The sequence below is a fragment of the Chenopodium album genome, chromosome 23 (genome assembly GCF_948465745.1).
Source record: "Chenopodium album chromosome 23, dcCheAlbu1.1, whole genome shotgun sequence".
Classification (NCBI taxonomy): Eukaryota; Viridiplantae; Streptophyta; class Magnoliopsida; order Caryophyllales; family Amaranthaceae; genus Chenopodium; species Chenopodium album.
This window is the reverse complement of record NC_137856.1, coordinates 4,462,247-4,487,366: the sequence shown is the minus strand read 5'-3', so window position 1 is coordinate 4,487,366 and position 25,120 is coordinate 4,462,247. Positions and strand designations below refer to the sequence as shown.

At 35.1% G+C, this 25,120-nt stretch overlaps 2 protein-coding genes across 2 annotated transcripts; one reads left to right on the top strand and one right to left on the bottom strand.

The window, feature by feature from the left end:
- The first annotated feature begins 1,409 nt into the window (after positions 1 to 1,409).
- LOC145608102 (S-formylglutathione hydrolase-like) lies at positions 1,410 to 5,693 on the top strand. The gene is made up of 7 exons (XM_081663704.1): positions 1,410 to 1,605; positions 2,403 to 2,520; positions 4,284 to 4,331; positions 4,473 to 4,669; positions 4,786 to 4,884; positions 4,977 to 5,042; positions 5,156 to 5,693. The coding sequence occupies exons 1-7, from the start codon at positions 1,462 to 1,464 to the stop codon at positions 5,333 to 5,335; spliced, it is 852 nt and encodes a 283-aa protein (XP_081519830.1). The 5' UTR covers positions 1,410 to 1,461; the 3' UTR covers positions 5,336 to 5,693.
- A 1,243-nt stretch (positions 5,694 to 6,936) lies between these two features.
- LOC145607869 (chromatin-remodeling ATPase INO80-like) lies at positions 6,937 to 22,694 on the bottom strand. Its single transcript, XM_081663465.1, has 23 exons — positions 22,306 to 22,694; positions 22,000 to 22,087; positions 20,731 to 21,124; positions 20,163 to 20,592; positions 19,771 to 19,971; positions 19,562 to 19,672; positions 18,620 to 19,029; positions 18,407 to 18,515; positions 18,239 to 18,319; positions 17,898 to 18,070; positions 15,139 to 15,264; positions 13,667 to 13,828; positions 13,498 to 13,555; positions 13,111 to 13,341; positions 12,850 to 12,996; positions 11,526 to 12,077; positions 10,880 to 11,140; positions 10,683 to 10,790; positions 9,424 to 9,518; positions 9,062 to 9,218; positions 8,257 to 8,454; positions 7,975 to 8,127; positions 6,937 to 7,623 (listed from the first exon to the last, which is right to left on the bottom strand). The coding sequence occupies exons 1-23, from the start codon at positions 22,351 to 22,353 to the stop codon at positions 7,315 to 7,317; spliced, it is 4,602 nt and encodes a 1,533-aa protein (XP_081519591.1). The 5' UTR covers positions 22,354 to 22,694; the 3' UTR covers positions 6,937 to 7,314.
- Between the last annotated feature and the right edge of the window lie 2,426 nt (positions 22,695 to 25,120).

Below are 25,120 nucleotides of genomic sequence, written 5' to 3'. Positions count from 1 at the left end.
ATGAAAGCAATAAATGAAAATGGATAAAGGTAGATTAAAAAAAAAAAAAAAATCATTTAAATTGAAGAAGTAGGTGGATAAGGAGATGGAGTAAAAACATTAATAGATGATGCAATATGAGTTTTTACTTTTGCTATTAGTTGTATCATGGTTGTGCTTGTGCATGTTGTAATACTTTTCACAATTACTTTATCTTTGTAAATGTTAAATTTAAACGACTTACGAAATTAGTACAAGTTAATAAGTTATTTTTCATTCTACAATTATATCAAACCTCTTTGGTAAATTTACGTTTGAATAAGGATTGTATTTTTTCTTTCTTTCTTTTCTTTATTGTATATTTAAATTGCTGATTGGACTAGCAATTTATACTATAAATGTTATATTTCCTATGGAGTTCTTCTTTTTGGGAGATTGAGGGTGGGAAATGGAAATTGAAATTTTAATCTCAAGTGTTCAAATCTCATATATTGTTCATGGGGATTGAGATTGAAAAACTTGGCAACATTTTCCTTATATGCCAAAGGATTTAATATTAAGTGATGGGGTTGGTATTAGGGGTTGAGAATAAGATTAAATTAAAAATTACTTTTTGCCCTTATTGAAAGTGAATGAAGCTTTACTGAAGCAACAGTAAGGACGTTTAGTTTTGCAAGTTATTTATTCTTAACATATTTCCAACATCCACTAACTAAGGAATTGGGTATAATTTTATGAATAACTAGATTAGCGCCCGCGCAATGCACGGATTTACCAGTAATATATCTTGGGATTTTTGTAATTTTTTTTAAGTTTACAATATTCATAAGTTCAATTTAATTGACTTTAGTTATGCTAACAACTCCTATAAAGACTCTAACAACCTAATATGAACATAAATTACCAAAATAATATGTACTTATTTTTAATTAATTACCTAAATAATAGCTACTATATATCTGTTTAAAATTTAATAGCGCCACGTGTACAACTTTGAAAAAAGATGACATCAGCGGTTGCTACTTTAGTATTAATTATAGATAGATTATAGATTATAGATTATAGATTATCGATCGTTATCTCATCATCACCCCCACACACCAAACGACTCATTAATAACAAGAATAACCCTCTTATATTTCAAACTCTTGTAGTGAAGGTGTCCAGTATGTTCAAGCCCATCGAGGATATACTTAGAATATACTTCAATTGGGGGTCTAAGGTCTTAGATCTCGAGTGTCAGATACATTTTGTCATGATGATGGTTCTTAAGAATCTTAACCCACACAAGACCTATGGATATCCACCTCCAACTCAAAAGGCCCATTGTTTAAACTAAAGCCCAATAGTACACTACCAGACAATACAGTATTTCATCACTGATATAAGAGTGAGTGAGTGAGTGAGTGACACACACTTGTACTGGTGTTCTTAATTCGATCAATTGCAGTGAGATTTTAGGAGAGAGAAAATCAACAAAAAATGGAGACGAAACCAACAGAAATCAGCAGCTCTAAGATGCATGGAGGTTTCAACAAACGATTCAAGCATTTCAGCCCTACTCTTGGTTGTTCCATGACTTTTCACATCTACTTTCCTCCTTCTTCGTCTTCCCAGAAATTTCCTGTATGTTTCCAATTTCCCCCCTTTTTTTTTTTTTGTGATTTTTGTTCATTTATTTATGTTCTTGTTTTTCTGCATGATTAAAATACCTAATTTGATTAATTTGTTCGATTAATATATGTTTTGTTGATTAATGTTAGGGTTTGTGCTTGATTACTGTTTTTAAGTGTGAATTTTTGTATTGATGCATGTTGTCTCTATATGATTATATTATAAATTATAGTTGGAGATTATTGTAAAAGACATTTGCTATGGAATTTAGCATAGCAGAAATGTAATAAATTGAGGAATTGACTAGAGAATGAATGCAGGGAAGCAATAAAAAAGCCCCTCAAAATTTAATTTTGTGTGGGAATTGGAAAAAATGATCCAGAATGGAGGTAAAAAATTTGGAAAACGAGCTGCCAAAAATCCTATTTGTGAATATCAATATCATGATCATGAGATTCCACAAAACTCACATTAATCGGGCGAAGAGTATGATACTTGGTATAACTATCACGGCGATTGAATATAAACTCATAAATGAGCTTTCAAGTGGAATTTTGATTGTGAAATCTTCCATGAGTAGGAGCTAGAAAAATGTGGGCTTCTTTGTGTGGATGATCCATTTTCATACAACAGCCGTGCTATTCAGTTATTCATAGTGGTCTGTGTATATCCACTCTAACCAATTACAATAAACTATTGCTATTCAGTTATTCATTGTGTTTATACTTTGTTTTTAGAGTTCTTTGCTACTTTTGACATCCTTGCGTTGCTTAGAAACAATAATTGATATTGACTTGATTAATCCACAGGTGCTTTACTGGTTATCTGGTCTTACATGTACGGATGAAAATTTCATCATTAAGTCTGGAGCTCAACGTACTGCTTCTAGTGAGGGCATCGCTCTGATTGCCCCTGATACTTCTCCAAGTAGGTCACATGATTGCTAGAATTTATTCTTGGCTCTGTTAATTGAATGATTTTTAGTAGTTGCTTTAGATGCCAGTTCATACTTCATAGTAGCCAGTAGTCCAGTACACCTCAAATGTTGATATGGTATCTTGGAGGGACCTCAGTGATTCAATCGATTATATTATTTTTCTGTATTTTTGGAAATTATTGAATTTTGAACGAATGGCAGTAGCTTAGTTTTTCTGTACCATGGATTATATGATGATAAAATACATCTACTCGATAAAAAAAATACAAGTTATTAGTTGTGTGGAGCATATCAAATTAAAAGATGAACCCAGTTCCTAGCTCTAAGTACATTGTATTTTTATCTTAAATTTGTACCCAGATGAACAAGAGTGTCACTAATATTATCTGACATTCAACAAATTTTGTGTGTATATCAATATTTTTATATGATTTTGCAACTAAAAGGTGTATGCTAGGACTTAGCTTAAAACAGAGGATTTAATAGGAAAGAAACAGAGAAATTTAGGGTAAGTAGCAGATATTTTGTATTCAAGATCAAGGCAATCAAGAAATACAAATGCTCTTCATTTGAGAGGAAGAGAATCTCTCCAGGTTCAATGACTCAATATTATTTTTGCATCCCCCCTCTCTAAGCATCTCACTACTTAAATACAATTAGTCATAACAAACTAACTGATTAGGGAATCAAACTAGGAAACGAATTACAAAACTGCCCTCAAGGCTAACAAACTTCTAACAGAAATGCCAGCTCAATCTTCCAGCTCATTCCTCACTTTGCTGCTGAAGCTGAATTAGTTTTCCTTCGAGCATAGGTGAATTGTATAGCAGGCCTGGTCTTCGTATTGGGCTGATTCCTTGCAGTGTATTAATGTAAACTTATATATGAGCACAAATACGTTTTTTCTCGGACTGTTCCTAATTGATCTATTCCAATCCAGGATCTCTTTTTGCCTGTGCAGTCTCTTGGTCTTTTACAAAAATTTTGGGTGTTGGTCCAATTCTGGAGTGGTGAACAGCCCTGGATCTGCATTGAGTTCCAGAGATTTAGGCTATGATCAAGTGGGGGTTAGAAAGAGTTATCAAAAAGGGATAATTCTCGGAAAAAAAAAAAAAAAAAGTTTTTTGAAATTTGTATGAATAAATCAGGATGGGGCAAGTCATTTGTTTTCCTTTGTAAGTGTGAATATTCTTCAATTCTTGGTGATTACTCATCTTATAAATTTTAGACGGGCCAACCTTACATATTCTATAGTTTGAAGGATTGGAATTTAAATACTTAAATTATGAAGCTACAGCTTTTAGGGAGGGAGGCAGCAAGGGGAAAGGTTTGGGGGTGGGAAGGGCTCATCCAGCCTTACCATGCTTAACTTCTGAAACTTGTTAGTAGATTCGGGGTGTCATTAGATGATGTTGAATGATTGGATAGGTCCTGCTGCTTATAATAGGAGCTGTCATATGTATTTGAATTTTTGAAAGAAGTTTTTTCTTTAATTCTATCTATTGAGGGTTGCAGTCTGTAAATTCTGGCCAAGAACTGCCTATCTTCAAATGTGAGATTCTACAAGCGGCTATGCTACAAGTTGTCTATTTTATTCTTGGACTATCAAGAGTATCAACAAGCTAGCTATGCCAACTTTTTGGTTCCTGTTTTACTGTGCTCTTACTAAATTTATTGTCATTTTGTTTATTTTTGTTTCTAGTCATGCTTTCTAAAAGCTGCACATTGACTGCCCCTCTAATTTGTATTCCAGGAGGGCTAAATGTCAAAGGAGAGGCTGATAGCTATGACTTTGGTGTAGGTATGAACTATAATTGTTGTTGATATTTGTTATGCGATAGTAATTGCTTGATACTTTTGTTCACATTAATATCATGATTAGTTTAATTATATACTGATTGCCCCATTCCATGTTCTGACTCATATTTCTCTTCTGTTATAGGCGCGGGGTTCTATTTGAATGCTACACAAGAGAAATGGAAGAATTGGCGTATGTATGATTATGTTGTTAAGGAGTTGCCTGAGCTCCTGAAAGAGAATTTCCCACAACTTGACACAACACGTGCATCAATATCAGGGCATTCAATGGGGGGGCATGGGGCATTGACTATATACCTGAAGAACCTTGACAAATATAAGGTACATCTATTTATCACAAAAGAAAATGCCCACCCAATTCCTTACATATTAATTATGAGCTTCGACACTGAACACCCTTCTATACATCAAATCTAATATAAGCATGTTCGCTGCAGACGGCATCTGCCTTTGCACCAATTGTGAATCCAATCAACTGCCCTTGGGGCCAGAAAGCTTTCAGTAACTATCTGGGAGGAAATAAGGCAGACTGGGAGGTACTAGCACTTTGTTCTGGTTTGTTGATATAATGACGAAGATTCATAGTTGTTGCATCACTTACATGGTGTAATCTTTCGCTATCTTGCAGGAATATGATGCTACTTGCTTGATTTCAAAGTTCCATGATCTTTCTGCATCCATACTAATTGATCAGGTAAGATTTGCTTCAGTTAAATCATCATCACATTGAATTTGCCAGCTCGATTTTGATAAAAATTTGGCTACCATCCCCATTTTTTAATTGAATTTATGAATTTGCATCCACAGGGGACAGATGACAAATTCTTGCATGATCAGTTGTTGCCGAACAAATTTCAAGAGGCCTGTGAGAAGGTCAATGCACCACTTTTGTTGCGACTCCAGCCTGGATATGACCATTCCTATTTCTTCATTGCTACTTTCATTGATGATCACATCAGCCACCATGCTCAAGCCTTGAAGTTATAACTCTGTATTTCGAGAATCTAGTGTGAGTGTGTGACTACCTGTGTTATGTATTGCTGTTTAAATCATGTTGGAATCAATTTTGCCTTGGCTGAAAGGTGAAGGATGAGTGTCATGGTTAGAATGTCAATAAGAAATGTCATGTATGTTTTCATATGTGATTGCGTCTGTCATGGATTCATGCCCACTTTTGAAAGTGCCAGAATCTATGCTTTTAAGCCCTAAAACCTATGAAATTAAAAAAAATTCTGAAAAGCATGATGTAAGCTTCTAATTGCAGTTCTAACAGTATCTGGGTATCTTTGATGACAGATGACCTAGAAACACACTAAATTTGCACGCTCGTATTCCTGTTGAAGATATGTTATGTTCACCTAATTTTCACTTATTAGGAAAATAAATGAGGTTTGTAATTGTGTAACTTTATTCCGGTTTTTGTTGTCTTACAAATGTCTGTTGAACAACTCTATAAGGGAATTGGTCTCAGGCAGCGCTCTCGTACCCATTTTGGTTAACATTGTTCCCTTACACCAAGCTACCTCATGGGCTAATTTATGACATTATTACTAGGTAATTTGTATCTTTTTGCATTTGGGGGGGGGGGGGGGGGGGGGAATATAAAAATATTAATGTGGTACTAGAAAAAAACACATTTCTCAAAAACACTTAAATTACCAATCATTTACCTTCCTTGTTACAATAGCAAATAGCAATATAGAACTATTATACTGTAGTAAATTATTTCTATGCAAACGTTTTTGTATAAGAGGGATCCTAAAGAAAGAGAATGGAGCTTAGCTTCCATCATTTTCTTGCAGCACAAATTGTTACCTTCATAGCTTCTGCTAGCATTAACTTTGCCTGAGCCATCTACAAATACAAGTTGAAGGCCAAATTAAACAGTGGGATGTAAATAGGGGGTGAATTTTGAGAATTTTATGTGCTTGAATTGATTTGAGGATGGAGAAGCATTGTCTAACTACTGGAATGGTTCGTCGTCAAGTGGATTTACAATAACTCGGTCATTAAAATCATTCATAAAGAAGATAGTCCAGCCTACTTGGAGTATGCAAGCGTCAATCAATTTGGCTAGCAATACAAGACATGATGACAAATGCTAATCTGTTTCCTTGGACATCTTACCTCATAACCTAGACGATATATTGTGGGTCGATAGATGAAAATATGGACCATATTTTAAGTCGATGATTTTACAACTATGGTATGTAAAAAACTTGGCTAGAAAGGAGGAAAATAATATTAACTCGGACCATATTATGAGGCGTATATTTACAACTTTGGTACAGAAAAAACTTAGCTAGAAAGGAGGAAAATGATACTAACTCGTAAAATTGAGCTAGAACCTGTAATACATTTAGATGCATATAAGCAAGTCACCAAAGGTAATTTGAAAATTTTACAATGACATTATCCACTAATTAAAAAAAAAAAAAGAATACTCTTAGGTGCACTGTGCACCTAGTCGGTTACAATGAAAAAACTCAAATTTAGTAAAAGATGACTAAACAAGGAGTATATAAATTAATGTTTGGAAACCATATGAACTAATCAGTCATACAAACATCAACCATAAACATTAAAATGACCATTCCAAAAGATCATGCACTGTTTTTCTCCAAAAACTAAAGATCATGAAACCTCTTCAATATTTTCTGATTTACATTCTAAATGAATAATTTATATACAGCAAAGACAGTACTCTGCTTAAACTACCTGTGATTGATCATTGATGTTACTTATATACACTGCTAGCTATTTGCTAAAACTATGATTGCCAGTTTAAAAAGGCACCATTAATTGAAGAACCTGTACAACACTTACAACCGGGCATCTTGCTTCCCACAATCCAACGTAGGGATCAGCAAAAACGGAAGCAAGAAATCCAATTAGGTAAAACAAAGCTAACATGCACTGATGATTCCTATTTCCTAATACAGCAAAATATTAAACTATAAGCCACTTTAATGAGATGGGGGTTTTTCTCCTGACAATGTTGCCATACCTCCTAAACTCTGATCAACGAAAGGTATGTTTTGAGCTTGAGGCTGCTGAGGAACCGCAAAAGGAGTAGCAGTAAATGCAGGTTCGATGTTTTCATTCACACTCTTAGTCGGTCTTTCCCTCTTTGGCCTCTTTGGTCTTTGCTGTTGGTCAGGGTTGTTAATGAAGCCATCAAACTCATTCCCTTGCATTGAGCCACCATCAATTTTTTCTGCATCAGTGGCTTTTGCAGCTTTCTGCTTTGGCTGACGTTTATCACCAGTTTTTCTCTGTAATAATGAGAGATTAACATCAGTTGCAGAACAAAATGCTGATATATTTCACAAGCACCTGCAAACCAAGTCTACCAAAAGGAGGTAAAGTTACTACAGCTACTGGGGAAGAGCCCAGAAAGAGCCTAGTACTCAGTTTGTACTTTGGTTATTAGACAGGAAAAGGAAAACAGGAAAATGCACAAGCTTCATTACACAGAGTAATCAGGCCATACTAAGCCGATGATCACTTTTTTGGGGGGAATACCCTCCAACTCTCCAAGCATACTCATGACAAAGCACAAAAGCATAAACACAAGGATAATATCAGAAAATTATTGTAACAAAATTCTCACCAAGTCCCATTACCTTTTTATTGGACTTTGGCTTTTCTGAATCTGGAGAGGGTTCAATAACAGCAGCTTCATTTGCAATCTTATCAAGATCTTCCAAAGTAGCCTCTCCTTCTGCATCTATCCTTATGCCTTTATTTACTCGCTTTCTCTTTTGTTTATCTTTGACCTGGGAAAGTGGAAGATAAATTCATTTTAAGAGTGATTTTTGAGAATTAGTGAAGACAGGGACATGCCTAGAGTTTTTTAAAAATATATGCCTGTAGTAGTCATGTTGAATATTTGTTGCTACACTAACCTGTATAGGAATTTCTTTCAATTTCTGCTCCAATTGGGCATCATCAATGAGTAAAGAGACAACATCTTCTGGCGCCACTAAATCACCTTGTACATGGCCTCCAGTCATTACAAGCTGCTGAACGGTACTCTTTTGGCCGGCTCTTTGTAAAATTTTCTCCTCGACAGTCTCTTTGCAAATCAAACGGTAGACAGTAACCTATAATGTCAAAAGTGCATATAAACTGTTAACAGTTACTTTAAACTACAAACCAAAACCACTCTTATCCCTTCCTTCCTTGAGGGCATCCCACCCCACCCCCTTTCTTTTACCTTTACGCTTAGAGGATGGGGTGAGGGATAAGAGAAAAACATTACACCCTGCATATAAATTTGTGACCGCAGGTTGTCTAGATAACAACCTTCTGCAAATCGCTTTTTCTAACTTTAGAAACTTCTAATGATATCTTTGGTTTTTAAGCTTTCTATGATGACGCAAGCAGAAATCAGCACAGCACAAATATTCAAATTAAGCAATATTAATAGAAATAGATATATTAAAAAAAGAAATAAATATATTAAAAACTCTCATGTCACTGTAGAATAGAGTTGATGGTGCTGGAAGTTGAGAATGCAGAAAAATCCACACCCCAGGTACAAAGACAATTAATATTCCCTTAAACATCAGTTCTGCAGTTATGTAGTATGATTGACAAAAGAATGACTAAATAGGCAAAACAAAATAAACATTCATCCAAGAAAGCAAAACAAGAAATATCAATGTTTGAAAAGTCTTCTTATGAAACAAACATATCAAAAAGACTCACATCTTTGGTCTGACCCAAACGATGAGCTCTGTCCATTGCCTGCAAGTCCAAGGTTGGATTCCAGTCGATTTCATAAAATATCACAGTATCCGCAGCTGTTAGATTAATACCCAGACCACCTGCCCTTGTACTAAGCAGGAATACAAAAATATCATTCCTGCAACACAAAAACAAAACCAACACAAAATGATCACTCCTGCAAATCATTAAATCAAGTATCAACTAGCTTAACAAAAGTTCTCCTCAGTCCATTTACTCCCAATCACCCCCCCCCCCAACCCCCGGCTGATTGTTTTGCTAGGAGAAAACAGAGGAAAACACCATAACCACGCAGATTGGAAAAAAAAAAAAAAACACTTTACCTATGCTGGAAATCTTGAACCATGTCCCGTCGGTCCATGATGGTTGATGATCCATCAAGTCTAAGATACTTGTATTTTCGATAATTCATATAGTCCTGAAGAAAACAATAGTTCAGACCCGTCATACACCTCTCAACAATGAGGTAACAAGGAAAATGATATAAAAGCACAATGAAGAAACAGCAGTCAAAATGCACTACAAGACAGATCTTTCTCGCTACAGTAATAAACAACCCATAACTACCATACAATTTCAAGATATGAAAATCTACAAGCTGGCAACTAAAAGCTAGAATAAGGCTCAATTGCAAGGTGTTGCAACTGAAGAATTGTATCAAGCCACAAACTAAGCTAAACAAGCATTGCATATTACAAGCTAAACACACTAATGATAACTCCAATAATAAAAGATATATGCACAACAATTCAAATTAATACTATCCATTCTAAGAGTAGTCTTTCACAAAACTCTGCCAAGTAATAATGCAGCTCTATTGCCTGTATACCATACACACGCATACATTAATATTGTCCCCTTCATTCATTACTATCGTCCCCTTGTCAAAAAGGGACAGATGTAGGCAGAAGTGCTTGAACCCACAGCCTTGTAATAAAAAAGGTAGAAATTACCTCCAAACAATAACACAACTAATGACAACAAAATCATCAATAAAAGAAAAAATGTCTATAATAATAAATTTCTGAACATAAAAGCTCATCTTTGTTAAGTAGCTGATCAGCAAAAAATGAAGTTAACAATTTATAATCACATAACTCAGGTCTCACCTCTCTTCAAGTAAAGATACTCCGTATTTAGGCATCATTTTTTTCTAGTAAATATTCCAAAGACTCAGTCATACATAACTAATTTTTAAGGTAACAAAATAATGGCAGGAAGAATAAAATCTATACACAAATTTTTATGGTACATCAAACCAAATTGATAATTTTGATTTACTCTATATACAAAAATTGTACATTTGAACAAAATTTTCACAAGAATATATTTATAAAAATGTAATGTTAGGAACTTATGATAGATGTTATTTACAGTGTTTGAGACTTAATAAATAATTAATTATATATATATAAAATAATAATAAAAAACTTTAGCAATCTAACTTGCTTGTTTTAATAGTAATAATAACTAGATAAACAAAATGGATTCTTAATTTTGTTTTCATTAAAAAGTCCCGTGATAATAATAAGAAACTTTATAGTAAGATGAGAGTATTACATTGTTGGATAAAGTGAAATACCTCAAGAATATTTAGCATTTTTGTCATTTGTGCAAACAAAAGAACACGGTGATTCCCTGCTCTTAAGCGCTTCAATAATATATCAAGTGTCTGTAGCTTTCCAGAATCCTGAAATTCACATGTAATGCCAGCATAATTACAATGGCAGCATTAAATAAAATCAATTGACCAAAGCAAAGGGAAAAAGCATATCTTACAGTGAGCAACTTTGATGGATCAAAACTTTGCATGGGTGGGCATGAACCAAATATCTTGTACGTCAGCTGAAGAGCTGGCTGTAGAACAGGTAATTCAGAATCTATCTCTTCAATTAATTGATGAGGTGGTCCGTCAGGCCTTCTAGGTCCACTAAAATCAGATGTGCGAGCAAACCCAACAAAAAGTCTCTTGACCCAGGGGTTATGTAGTTCATCAAGCATTTGATAAGAGAAGTTTCTATTCGAACAGTGAGCACAGATCTAATGAATCAACAAAAGACTTAAATCAATGGCGAGTGAAATTAACAATAAAAACAAAAACTAAAATAAATTAATAATAATAATAATAAAGATACTTCCTCCGTTCCGTTTTGTTCACACGTTTTGAGTTTTGACTTTCACCACTATTCACATAAGTAACTTTAACTTCACTTTGTGAATTATTCTCACGAAAAAGCATAGTCAACTAGGGTCATGTTTAATTCGTCTCAACTTCTATATTCCAAAAATCACATTTTTTTACTTTGGTTGTACATGATTAAAGATATTATTATTTGAAGTTATGAAATGGCAAACGCACCAATGAAATGTGTCAACTAATATGAGATGGAGGAAGTAATAATAATAGAAAAGGCAAAATAATTACCGGTGGTGCTCTACTTTGAGGGATGAAAGTATATGCGGAGTGAAGAAGTGCAATATTTGACATGAGTCTATCCTCATGAGAAACCACCAGTTCCTCAAAGGGAGCATGGTTAGGACCAGTTGCGAGTTTTCTTCTCAGAATACCACTGCCTGATTTACTTGGTGTTAACAACATTCTAGTGACAGCTCTGACTTTTCCTCTCTCAATTTGAAGGTCACCATCTTCAACCTCCGTCACTAAGTTTACAATATCATCCAAGCACTGCCTCTCTTGTGTTTTCATAGAGAACATCATTCTCTCCAAAAAAGAGCAATTAGCCAAGAAACTAACCTCTGCAGGTGATAAGTCAATCAGATGGGTAAAGCCAAATGCTCCACTCTGAATAGATGCTACATCAGTGGCACCTTCTCGGGGTATTATGGATCGATATATAACATCTGGAGAATATATGTTGAAATATTTCTCAAAAGATCCTCTACTGAGGCCATGCCCAACAGTAGAACATAGCGTCCGAGAGCAACGAAACATATCTTCATAGATTAATTTAGGTATCTAAAAAGAAAAAACCAACCATCAATCAATAAAAACTTGACAGTCTACCATGCAGCAGGATGGTAGGGAGTGGAAACTAACAAAGAATTCTAGTCTTCTTTGTTCATAGTTGTAATAGACTAACATTAGAAAGGGCAATTTGGGAAGTCTAGTATTTTAAAGTTAGTAATCCTTACTCCTTAGCCTTAGTATAAATAGGGGATAGTATATGCAATAGGAATGATGTGAAATGTGACAAAATATGTTGATAGTAGTAACCTCAAGTTACTAGGAGAGTGATAACCTAAAGTTATCAAGAGAGTAATAGCCTCAGGCTATTAACCTATCACCTTTGTACCCAAATTTCTGTCATTATTAATCAAAGTCTCAAGCTTTTAACTTTATTTATTAGTCTTATTAAATCAGAAATACAAGTCAGATTATCAGTCCATTACAATAGTTCATACTGTCAACTAGAGAGACAAAACTAAATGCAAACAGAATCTGAACTGCCAAAAATAAAATGCAAAAACAGTTGGATCCAGAAAAAGAATAAAACGCACCAGCAGGAAGTGCTACTCATACAATTACAATAACAAACAGCATAAGACCAATATCAATGCGATCCAATAGGACAGATACAAAGGGTAATACTATGTCAAACAGAATGGACAATCAAGAATCAACGAATACATTTAAACATTCAAAGCACTGCAAAAATTATTGCTCAGCTCCGAGGATATAATAAAGCACTGAAGTAATTCTCCACCAAAACAAATTTGTCACAAAGTACCTGGTATGTTATAGGATTTCGAGCACCAGTATATAGTATGTCCTCCAGTTCCCCGAAAGGAGGAGGCAGAAGAGAATTTGAGATGTCTCCAAAGTAGAAGTATGAGCTACCCTCATTCCTTTCAAACAATTCTGGATGATTGCAGACCTGTCAATTCACAATAAATCAAAATTATCAGATTCCCAGGCTGTAACACCGAAACTAATTAAATGGTATAGTAACATAATTGGACAGAAAAATAAGAATATAAACATGAAGTACCTTTCTCAATTGGATAACAATATTCATCAAATTCATCAATTTCTTTTCATTAAGATGCCCACGACTGTTATCAATTATCTCAGCTAGAGAAATCTTATTCTTTATAGCTTGATAAAAGGCTTGCTGTCGGGAACTCAATTTGCAGTGCACAGTTATCTCTGTCTTTCCAGTCAGCTCAGTAACCACATCTTTTTTGACCCGGCGCAACATAAAAGGCTTTAGCACTGCATGCTATTTTTGAACGGAAAACATGTTATCCAAGGAAATGGAACAAGACAAAAGGCTGTTTAAATTTGAGTGATTAGAATTTTCATATCAGCTGCATCTCACAATTAAAATTTCTAATTACCCACAATCAGAACATACTGACAACACAAGCACACTCACCAATCTATTTAGCTGATGTTCATTCAAGGTGCCACCATGCTCTGCATGACTCTCTATCCTGCACATGTTCAGCAACGAAAAGTGTGCTTATAATTCATCAAACACATCATGGTAATTTTTGCACTTTGTTTAAAAAGTCAAACTTATAATATGTAGTAAAGATCTGTACCCTTTGGAGAACCACTCATTAAATTGCTCGTGGCTGTCAAACAAAGTAGGCATGATGAAATGTAAAAGAGCCCATAACTCTGCCATGTTATTCTGAATAGGCGTACCCGTCAAAAGTAGACGATTTCGACAATTAAAACTAAGAAGCGTCTTCCATCTTAAGCTGCAGCCAAAAGCAAATGGAGTCAGAAAGCATTGTAAATGTAAATCCACGTGCTTAGGTGCACTAACATATACTTGCTCCGTTACTTGTTAGTTGACACACTTAACATTGGCACGCATATTAAGGAGGGGTGAGGGAGAATGACACATGACAAAGACCTTTCAATTACAGATAGTTTCTCACCCCTACCCACTTATCCATCAACCCTTCTCCTTGACAAGTTGACAGATCAACCAGCCACCACCAAGTTCTCAACCCTAACACCACTTCCATAACCAACAACCACTTCATCCCACCACCACCTTCCTCTTAAATATCTCCACCATTGCCTACTTGCCTTCAGAACTACCAGCCCACCACCTTCAACTCCCTTCAACCTGCGAGTCATCACCACCCTCAAACAGCATTGTGTGTCACTAACAAATCCACCATAATCCTCTATTTTTTATTACAACATCAAAATCCTTGTCCCCTGTTTGAAACACTATACTTGTCACAATGCACCTTCTCTTCTCTATTATCGATACTCACATCGCTTTCAAATCTTGAGTTTAAGAAGAAAAAAAAAAAACCTTCATCATTGGAATCAATTAATGAGATTGGAGTACAATAAAAAAAAAAAATCAGGGATATAAGTAAAAAATTAAGGTTTAGAGAAGGAAGCAAAGAGCAAGAAGTTTAATTCGACATTGGTTGAGGGAGATTAAAGATGAGGCCGGATCAAAGGACAAAAAGAAGATTCAATTGCTCTTTCTATAGTTTTTTTTTGCTTTGTCTCAGAACCGTCTCTGAGATATTGGTCCAAGGTGGATCATTAAGAATAGAAATTAGGGAAAGAAGAGCAATTATTGGCGGCAGCAAGGAGAGGAGAGAGAATACCAGCGGTAAGGGAAGAGAGAGAAAATGGGGTCGCAGCTTTGATGGAGGAAAGAGATATTGGGGTTGTTCTGCTATGCGAGAGAGAGTAAGTTAGGGAGCAAAGAGAAGGGAAGTTAGGGACTGAAATTTTACCACATAAAAACGGCCCAAAATAGAAACATGTTAACTATTCAGCTGTAAGATAGGAGTACTTCCCAAACTGGAAAATGAGTCAACTATTTTGAAATGAAGTAATAAACTACAAGATCACTACTTCATCATGTGTGCTTCAAATGAAGTATAAATTGAAAAGAACAACAACCAACATTTGAATAGAGAAGGAAAAGAAAATAAACAGTACTGTAATGTTCACATATTATTCCTTGTAGAGGGGGATTGGTGCTTTTGTCATATAGTTGCAATTCTTTAATTCAAAAAATGGAGAAAAAAACCTGCTCGCGCTCTTAATTGCCTGAGCCTCATCTAAAACCATGTACTGCCATCTGACACGCTTTAAGTACTTCTCATCAGTAACCAATAATTGATAGCTAGTGACAAGTATATGAAATCCAGCATCCCTGCCCAAAAAAAAAAAAAAAAAAAGTCAACAGTGTCACAAACCCAAGATGCATGCATAATGGCAGCAGAAAATTGATATCATAATGACAATGAAAGCACTTATCTAGAACTACATTATTATGCTGCACAAGATAATAATAGCGGTGGCCGGTAGTTCAGTTCAGCACAGAATATACAAATTAACTGCAACAAGTGCAATTTAAGAATGACAGGAACATGATAAAGATTATAAAGACCAAGAGCCCATGATTTATATACATGTACATAAAATAAGGCATGTCTCTTATACCAAATATACTTCCTTTAACCACATGAAAGCACAACAGTTTCCTAGGAATTGATTCCAAAGTGGGATAGAAAGCCTGCACATGAAATGAAACTCAGGAACCAAACCACAGGCTTTGTTACTTGGAATTTTCATGTCACAACCCCATCTCATCTCATCTCTCCCCCCACCTCACCCCCCACCCCTCAAATCAAAAAAAAAGATTGTTTATTGAGGCATTAGAGACATTGGACATGACAATTGGACACATCAAATTGGGCTTCAACTTTTTTAAAAAAAATTGATATTAATGGTCTCAACAATGGCCTTTCCTAAGTAAAAGTTCCAAGTTTTCAATTAATTAAGAGTGGTCCCAACTATGAGAGTATCTACCAAAATCAGTCCTGTGTAACTTATAACTTACTGGAGAGGTAAATTAATTTTCCTGTTCCTTTTATAATTTAATCTCTCTTCTCTCTCCTTTCTCTCCTCTAATAATTGTCTTGCGCAAAGAACCACCATCCACCTCCACCTCCACCAGGCAGGCATCAACTCTTCCTCATACCCATCAGCTCCCCATCTATTCCTGCCAGGCTGTCACCATCCTTCCTCCCCCTTTCTAGCAAGGCTGCTACAAACCAAACCTCCCCATCTCTGCCCCTTGCTTACAACAAGACCCATACTATCTCTCTATCTCTTTGAGAAGATCGAAGCAAAAAAAACCTTCATTAATGATATCACTAGTTAGGAGCAGACACATTGTCTTTAAAGTTACTTTTATTTATATTAGTATTAAATTGTATATATAGGCAGAAGTTACAAAATTGGATAATAATGATAAAAGAAGATCCTTTGCTAAGACTACACAAGGCATTTCTTTATTAAAATTTGGAAGAACACTTGTAGAAAGGACCATCAACGAAATCACCCACACCCCCATACTTTCGCCCTGCTGCTTTATGTTTGTTGGATCTGGTAATGATGGCTGAAATTGTAAGACAAGGTATTCTAGGGTGGTAGATTCAGAGATGGTGGATAGGGTATATTCCTGAATAGAGGCATTGAAAGTAAGGTGATTCTAGTGGGGAGAGAATATTATTATGGCTGGTATGGTTGAAAAGAGAAGAGAAAGAAAATCTGAAAAAGAGGTGCAGTGGGGGAGGAACTGGGTGGAGAGACCCAAATAGGACGATTATTACAAGAAAAAATGGGTAAAGTTAGAAGTCAACCAAAAGATGACACGTATCTGCTTTAATATGCTTACAAAGGTTTATATAGGTTCAGACCGTTCTGGAACAATACTTTCATAGTTAGGAAACTCAGGACCAGTGGACCACCCTTCATAAACTAAAAGTTGAGACCTTTTCTACCCAGATAACTATAGTTGGGATTGATTGTATCAATATTTGCTCGAATTTATGGAACCCCAAAAATAACCAAGGTCCAAACTGTAGACATGTATGATGTATCCATATACAACAATATCCTGGTAAGATTATGTATTCATAAGGCACACGACTATGACTGAGACACGATATATGGGATAATATCCTTCCCGAAATTCCAGCAAATAAAAGCAAACAATGATTTGTTGATTAATACTCCCTTTGTGTTTTAACAAGTGTTACAGTTTGACATTTTTCACTATTCACATTATTGTTTTCACTTGATTTAATTTACTAATATATATAAAAAAAAACAAATGTTATTGTATACTACGTTTTTTGGATTCGGTATAATGTAAACTTACATAATATCAAGTTTCCTATAAATTTACTAACATATAATTAGATAAATTAATGGTAACTTGGTGTCTCGGCATGCGTGTTTGGTCAAAATGTAACACTTATTATAACACGGAGGGAGTAATGAACTTCAATAAGCACAATGCTCTATCCCCCAGTTGCCAGAAATAATTTGCAGTCCTCCCTACGTAGCATGGGGACATAACCATCCTCATGCTATGCTAGACCAATAATATGAAAATGAATTATAAAAAAAAAAACTAATGTTAAATCAAACTGCCATGTTTGAGTGGAAGTCATGTCAAACAAAAATAGCAGGAACCTAGATGCGACTACATTCTGATTGTTAAATAAAATAGCTAAAGAAACAAAAAGAATGCTAAAAAAGTACAGGAATAGTTTTCTTAAATTTGAAACCAGAAAAAAGGAAGACATAAATTCACTATTTGAATGCTCTAAATAAATCAGATAATATCAAATTTCGCTACTGATAATGACAATATTTCTAGATAGTGGCAGCCAAAATATGCTGACTAACTACATAAAACATAAACAATAATGTCTGTATTACACGTTTACACCAAACTTAATGCAAAAAGTTCAACAAGGTTTTGTTCATTACCTACGATAAAGTCGTTTTGGGTTAATATTTTTCCTGAGAACTTGTCGCTCTGAAAGTCCACCCCAGTATGGTAGAGTTTTCAGATCAGGGCAAAATCTTTTAATTTCATCAGCCCAGTTATTCAAGACTGACGCTGGGGCACAGACCAGAAATGGGCCCCATATATTTTTATCCTGTACATGAAACATAGTTGAGTTGTTCATGAGTTTTAGTATACCATAAACAAGAAACACAAGTATGATACTCCCTTCGTCCCACTAAGATTGCCCACCTAGAGATTGATGACACAAATGTCAAGGTGAACACTTATAGTAGTGCAATATAAGGGTATAAGCATTTACCTCAGCCAAATGAGCCAAGAAAGCCATGGCCTGTATAGTCTTTCCCAGTCCCATCTCATCAGCAAGAATACCATTTAAACCCTGGAAAACAGATAATGAATAAAATTTCAATATTCACAGTATGCAGACAAAGAGAAGAGGAGGTAAATGTAGAGCAGAGAAAGACACCTGTTCATAGCAATTAACAAGCCATTGAAGGCCTTTCAGTTGATATTCTTTCAAAGAACCTTTGAATAATTCTGGTGTCTGTACCGTTGAAGTAACTGGCATTGTCGATCTGAAGAAGTAGCCAAAAATTAGAGGATTCATGCACTTACTAATGTAATACAAAATAAAGTCAAATTCTAAGGTTCAGAGAAGACTTGATAAAACAACACTCACGGATGAAGTAGATCAATATTGCTAGATCCAGTGGCTGAGGCATCTTCACCCAGAACTTCATCATCGGCTATCTGCCGCAACTTCATGCATTCGTCATCAAAGGCACTAGTCAATTTTTTCTGCTTAGAGACAGCATCTTGAGCAGCCCTTAGGGCTTCTTTCTTTAATTCAGCATCTTCTGTATCTTCTTCAGCCTTTTCATCTTCAAATTCTTCACTGTTTATTTTTTCATCACCAGGAATCACCTCGGAGGGACGCACATCTGGCTTATTTTGCATAAAATGACTGTAAAGTTCTGTCTGTGACAAAAGAAAATCAAGCCTCTTCTTCTGTCTTCTTGCTTCTTCTTGCTCACGTTCACGCTTTAAAGCTTCTGCAGCTTCTTTTTCTTCTCTCTTTCTCACTTCAGCCTAAAATGGGACAAAGTGATATAAACACAAGGGAAGCGCAACAGATTACTACAATTGACCATAAAGACATAAATTATATCACTGAGATCATGGAACGAAAACAGCAGACTGGAAAACACAAATAAATCAGCTGAATCTTTTTTCACAAGATGTGGGTCCCAAAAAAATAACATGTCAGGACATGTATTAAAATTTAAAAAGACCAAGAGTATCCCCTATATACAAAATAATATCTATGCAGAGATATAAAAATCCTCTGCCTCAAGGAAAGTTTAGCAGAGCATAAAAATATAAATATAAAGACCCATTCTTGATTAAACTCTAGAAGAGAATACCGCAGGAAGACAAGAGTAAGACGTTCATCAGAAACTCTACTGTTTCGTGCTCCTGTCAGATGACGTGAATAATGCATGCTGGAAAACTCATGCATAACAATAGACTAAGATAACACCTCTGTGAGATATAACTCAGGCTAAAAGTATCTGCCAAAACATATACTCCTTATAAATTAGAAGGAAAGAAAAAAAATTACCATCTCCTTTTCCAATCTTTTCCAGTACACCACCATGTCTCTAGCCAGCTTCCTTGTTCTAATTGCAGCACCCCTCATCAACCTGTGTGATCTACTCACCTTCAATTTCACCTGGAAACAACCGAAATGTCAACTACTTCCTAGTTGTGCCAAACAGCATGAATGACATCATGAAATAGGGAAATTAAAAGGAAACAGATAAATCATACTTCTCTTTGACAAGTTTCTGCAAGCCTCTTTGCTTCCATAATTTGCTTGCGGTGGTTGTTAGTAAAAATTCGATGATGCTTTGGTAAATCTCTTCGAGCAATATTGACCCAAACTTTTCCAACTTTATCTTTTTCCTCCCTCTCGATAGTAGATTGATCTTTCTTTACCTTTTGCTTTTTCGGTAAGCTCCTTTCAATAATCTGCCATTCAAAATATGAAACTAAATTAATAAAAACACAATACTCTTTATTTAAAAAAAAATAAACTAAATTACTTGAAACCTGATAGTTCTTTCAGCCCCTTCCCACTTCCCAGACTACCTCAACGACAACAAAAGGAACTAGAAAAAGATACTATAGTCACAGTCTCACATTACTTAAAAGGAAATTACCTCATATGTGTCTCCTTTCTCCAACACCTTCACATAGTGAACTTGCAGTTGACCACTCTCTGACAATATTGACCTTTGTATCCTTCCAGCTGCCCCTTCAGGAATTGAGTTCAACCCTTCCTCAGTCACTTTCAAATTGAACATCTGAACCTGATCACTAGAAGCCAATGATTTCAGTTTTGCTTGAAGTGAGTCATATTGAGGAAGTGCATCCCCCATGCCAACTCTACCTCTGGCTCCAAACCTCCTATCAGCTGCCATCATTGCAGCTAAGGAACCCAAATCTAGGGTACTCTTTAAATAGTACTCCTCCACTCTAATATCTGAAAAGCTTGGCAAGTTCAGAGTTGCTGCCATCTTGTCATAACTTGGCGGAATTTGGTAAGTGATACCCTCCCCAATGTCCAAATATACAGATTCCTGAGTCATTCTGTGAAGCAATATTCACAAAGTAATAATTTTTCAGAATGGCAATACCAAATTTAATATCCCACAACCTTCTGCACAATTGAGATATTGAGAGATGCCAACATTATAAAAATACAAAAAAATCACTAATAACTAATACCTGTCATTGGCATATTTAAGTGCATAGCCTGCATCATAATGGTTTCCCATATTTTGAGGAACGAATCGATTCAAATAATCTGGAGTTTTCTCAACTTGTAACCCACCTCGGTGCTCATTTACATATTTCCGACTTTTGAGAGCCACGGGTGCAGTTGCGCTGCTTTTAGGAATAGGAGTAGGGATCCGTGCAGGTGCTGGACTCAAAGAAGAATCTTTGAGCCTCCTCTTATGCTTTTGAAGATGTTCACCTAGCATAGATCGATAGTGCTCCTCCGTAATGGGAGTCCTATAGTAGCCATTTTCTAACTCATCATCACTGTTCCTTATCCTCTTCCTTTTTTTTGCCTCTCTCTCGGACATGATTCCATTACTATGACCACCTATCCCTCTACCTATATAAAGGATCAGAAAAAAGTTTAGATCATCATCAATTTTATTTCTATGAATATGTAAAATTGTAAATGCTACCCATCGGTTCCCTAACTAACCATTCTAGACATTGAAAACATATCCCAAAATAACAGAAATAGAGTTAAGAAAAAGTGAATGAAGCCCCAATGAGTATCCCTCATAACATAAAAGTCCTCGATCAAAAATACGTCATTAATAAACTGGAACAGGAAACCCCTTAAAACAACATAGCATCCATCCCTTCTCATCCCATTCCATTGGAGAGTGAATGTTTCCATACCAAAACCTCAATAAAGAGGGCTTTGTTTGATTTAATATTAGTAAAGGAAAAGAAGAGAAAGGAAGGGAAGGGAAAAGAAAGGAAGGGAAGGTGATTTAATTTTCCAATATTTGGTTGATGAAAGGAAATGAAAGAAAATTTATTTGGTTTATGAATTATAATTTTCTCTTTCCAATCGAATTCCTCCAATTTTGGGAGGAAAGGAAAGCTAAAATTTGATTTTCCTCCCAATTCCCTTCCTTTCCTTTGGTTTCTTAGGTTATTAATTCAATCAAACATAGGAACATGATTAAAACCCCTTCCTTTCTTATCTTTTCCATCCAAATTCTTTCAACCAAAAAGGGACTTAAGAAGTGAAAGGTAACTTTTTTCATGTATTTCCCATATATTTTCAATCAGAGAAAAACAACAATGCCCGGCGCGTGCTGGCTTTGTAATCCACGTCCAATGGACATCGAGAACACGAACAAAGAAACAAACAAGTGTATACATTGACACTACCACATACAACACATTTCAAACATAATTAAACAGAATTGTAATTGTATAGTACAGAATAGAACATAAGCAATGCACCTTGGCTACCCCTGCTTTCATCCTGACTGCTACTGCCATAGTAATCAGAATCATCTTCCGGATGCGGCACTCGAAAATTCACCAGAGACTACACCAAAAACACAAAATCAACCCCAAAAAAACCCATTAAAATTTACAAAATAACCAAAACAATGCAATTCAATTTCACCCCACAAATTCAACAAACCAAACAAGAACCCTAATTCCCCTCTCAAACAATCAAATTCATCAACAACACAATCAAAAAACCCAATTAATTAAACCAAAATCACCAAAACGTCGAAAATCACACACACAACGACAAACCTCAAGGTTGAAGAGACTGGCGAAAGATAACGGCGAATTACGCTCCATATTGCAAGATTCAAACCACTGCTGAAAAAATCAAAACACTAAGAAGAAGAATCATAGAGACGCTATTGGAGAAGAAGAATTAAGGAGAAAGAGGGTAAAACATGGAATTGCAGAAAACCCTAGAAAATGAAGAAGGAGGAGAAGAGAGAGAAAATATAGAGTTGGGGTTCTCCTGTAGTTGTGTGTGGTGAGGGCGCAGGATAAGGAAGAGGAGAGAGAAAGTGGAAGGAATGGAGTTGGAGGGAGACGGTGGATGAGGAAAGCATCTTCCCTCCCCAGTTTGCTAACCTACGCTTTACCAGTGACATTCTTGCTAACGTGCGCCGTTGAGTGATTTTTTTTTTTTTTTTTTTTTTTTGGAAAATTTTGAATTTTGGATTTTTAGGTTCATGACTTAGGGTCTGTTCTGACTTACTGAACTGAAGTGGACTAAACTGATTAGAGCTGAACTGTATTGATCGGAGCTAAATTGAATTGATTATCACAAAAGAAAATTAGGAATTGAACTTTAGTTTAACTAAACTGAAATGAATTTAAGCTGAAGAGAACATACCCTTATTTACTGGGTGATAAAGGTAATGGACTAATGGTCCATCCGTCTATGTTGTAGAGATGAGAATATGTTATTCCTATTAAAAATGAGTATTGAATGATTAATGAAAAGTCATTATGGCAAAGTAAGGCTTCCAACACATTGCAGAAAAATTTAGCAGAGCAAATTTCAGCAAAGTAGAGCAGAATAGAGTAGCTCAAAAGTACATTGCCTATCTCAGTTTTTTTTTTTTTTTTCAAGTCACTTCATGTATATTATGGGAATAACGAATATTATGGAAAAATTTAAGTTTCAATTGTAGATCTCTTATAAATTGTGACGCTTTTACTATTGCCCTAAAAAGCTTACTCTGTATATCGCTACTATTGATATGAGGGTCTCAACGTAGATTGCTCTTAAGAGTAGTAACACAATACTTTCAAACTATGTACCAACTCAAAAATAATTCTTAAAGTTTATCTACGTTATAACTAGACTTGATAATATTAAGTTTTACATTTGAAAATTAGCTATACTTGTTTATAGAATGGTTTAGACAAGAACAATTTTTCTTGCTTGAGATGTAAAACAAACTTTTCATTTAGGAAGCTGATTATTCGTTTTTCCTGTATTTTTTACAACGGTGTTCTTTTTACATTATTTGATGTCAATGAATCGATGGTAGGGAAACCAACAAACCGAGATATAAGTGTATAGAATTCAACTATGGGTCTGTTCATATTTACTGAACTGAGCTGAACTGAACTGAACTGAACTGATTGGAGCTGAACTGAACTGAACTGAACTGAATTAAGCTGAAATGAATATTTTATGTGAGAGAGAAATTAAGGGCCTGTTCATATTTACTGAACTGAGCTGAACTGAACTGAACTGAACTGATTGGAACTGAACTTAACTGAACTGAACTGGTTGGAACTGAACTGAACTGAATTAAGCTGAAATGAATATTTTATGTGAGAGGGAAATTAAGAGCTGAACTGAACTGAACTGATTGGAACTGAATTGAACTGAACTGAACTGATTGGAGCTGAACTGAACTGAACTAAACTGAAATTAAGTAAATATAAACATGCCCTAAGAGCTGAACTGAACTGAACTGATTGGAACTGAACTGAACCAAACTGAACTGATTGGAGCTGAACTGAACTGAACTGAACTGAAATTAAGTAAATATGAACAGGCCCTATGTAATGTCAAGGATGCCTTTACAAAATTAACAATCAACATATGGTGCATATTTTTTGGTGTAATAAGAAGTAGAGTTATAGTATGTTTACTAATTGACCTAACAATCTGACATAAAGCATTACTTGTCTAAAATATTCAAACTATCAACAAATGGTGCATGTTTTGGTGCATTAAGAAGCAAAGTTATGATACATCTTCCAATTGACATGACAATCTGACATAGAACATTACTTGTATAAAGTTAGCAAACACTATTCATTAGTGGATCTCAAGCCGAATTAGTGCTAACTCACGGATTGTATTGTTTCATATGAAGTTTTTTTTTATTATTAAGGTGATTGTTGATCGAATTTGCGACGTTATTAGTTAAAAGGTGATTTTTATTTGTGTTTGAATTTTAGATTTCCTAGAATTTGTTTTTGTAAGTGTCGTGTGCTATCATTCATTAATGAAATCCTCTTTTTTTTTTTTTTTTTTTTTTTTTTTAGAAAAAATAAACAGCTAAATCTTTGGGAAAATCATTATATCATCACCAAAGGAAAAAAAAAGTCTTTAAATTAAATTTTCTATTTTTTGTTTTCATTTTTTTAATTAAAATGATTAAGGAGATATGTAATAAATATTTATGATAATAATTAAACACATGAAATAAAAAATGTATGGACATGGATCTCTTTTTCTAATTAACTAAACGGGAGGTATTTACAAGCTATTTTTTCCATACCAACAACATATTCCACATATAATGAAGTATATTTCTCGTTTGAAATTCTTTTGCAGTCACACATTAGTTACATGTTTTTATCGAAGATCCACTGCATAAAAATGCGTTAAGTGTGAGCTTCCTTGTTTTTGAACTAACAAAATCGTAACATTTTGAGGTAAAATTGGATAAAACTGTGATTTAAAGCGAAACTGCTAATGGTGTTAGCGGTTTTACATATAAACAGTGTAAAATCATGCTATTTAATTTGCTAGAGTACTATAAACTTGTATGCAATATTTTCTTCTTAAATGGCATAATTA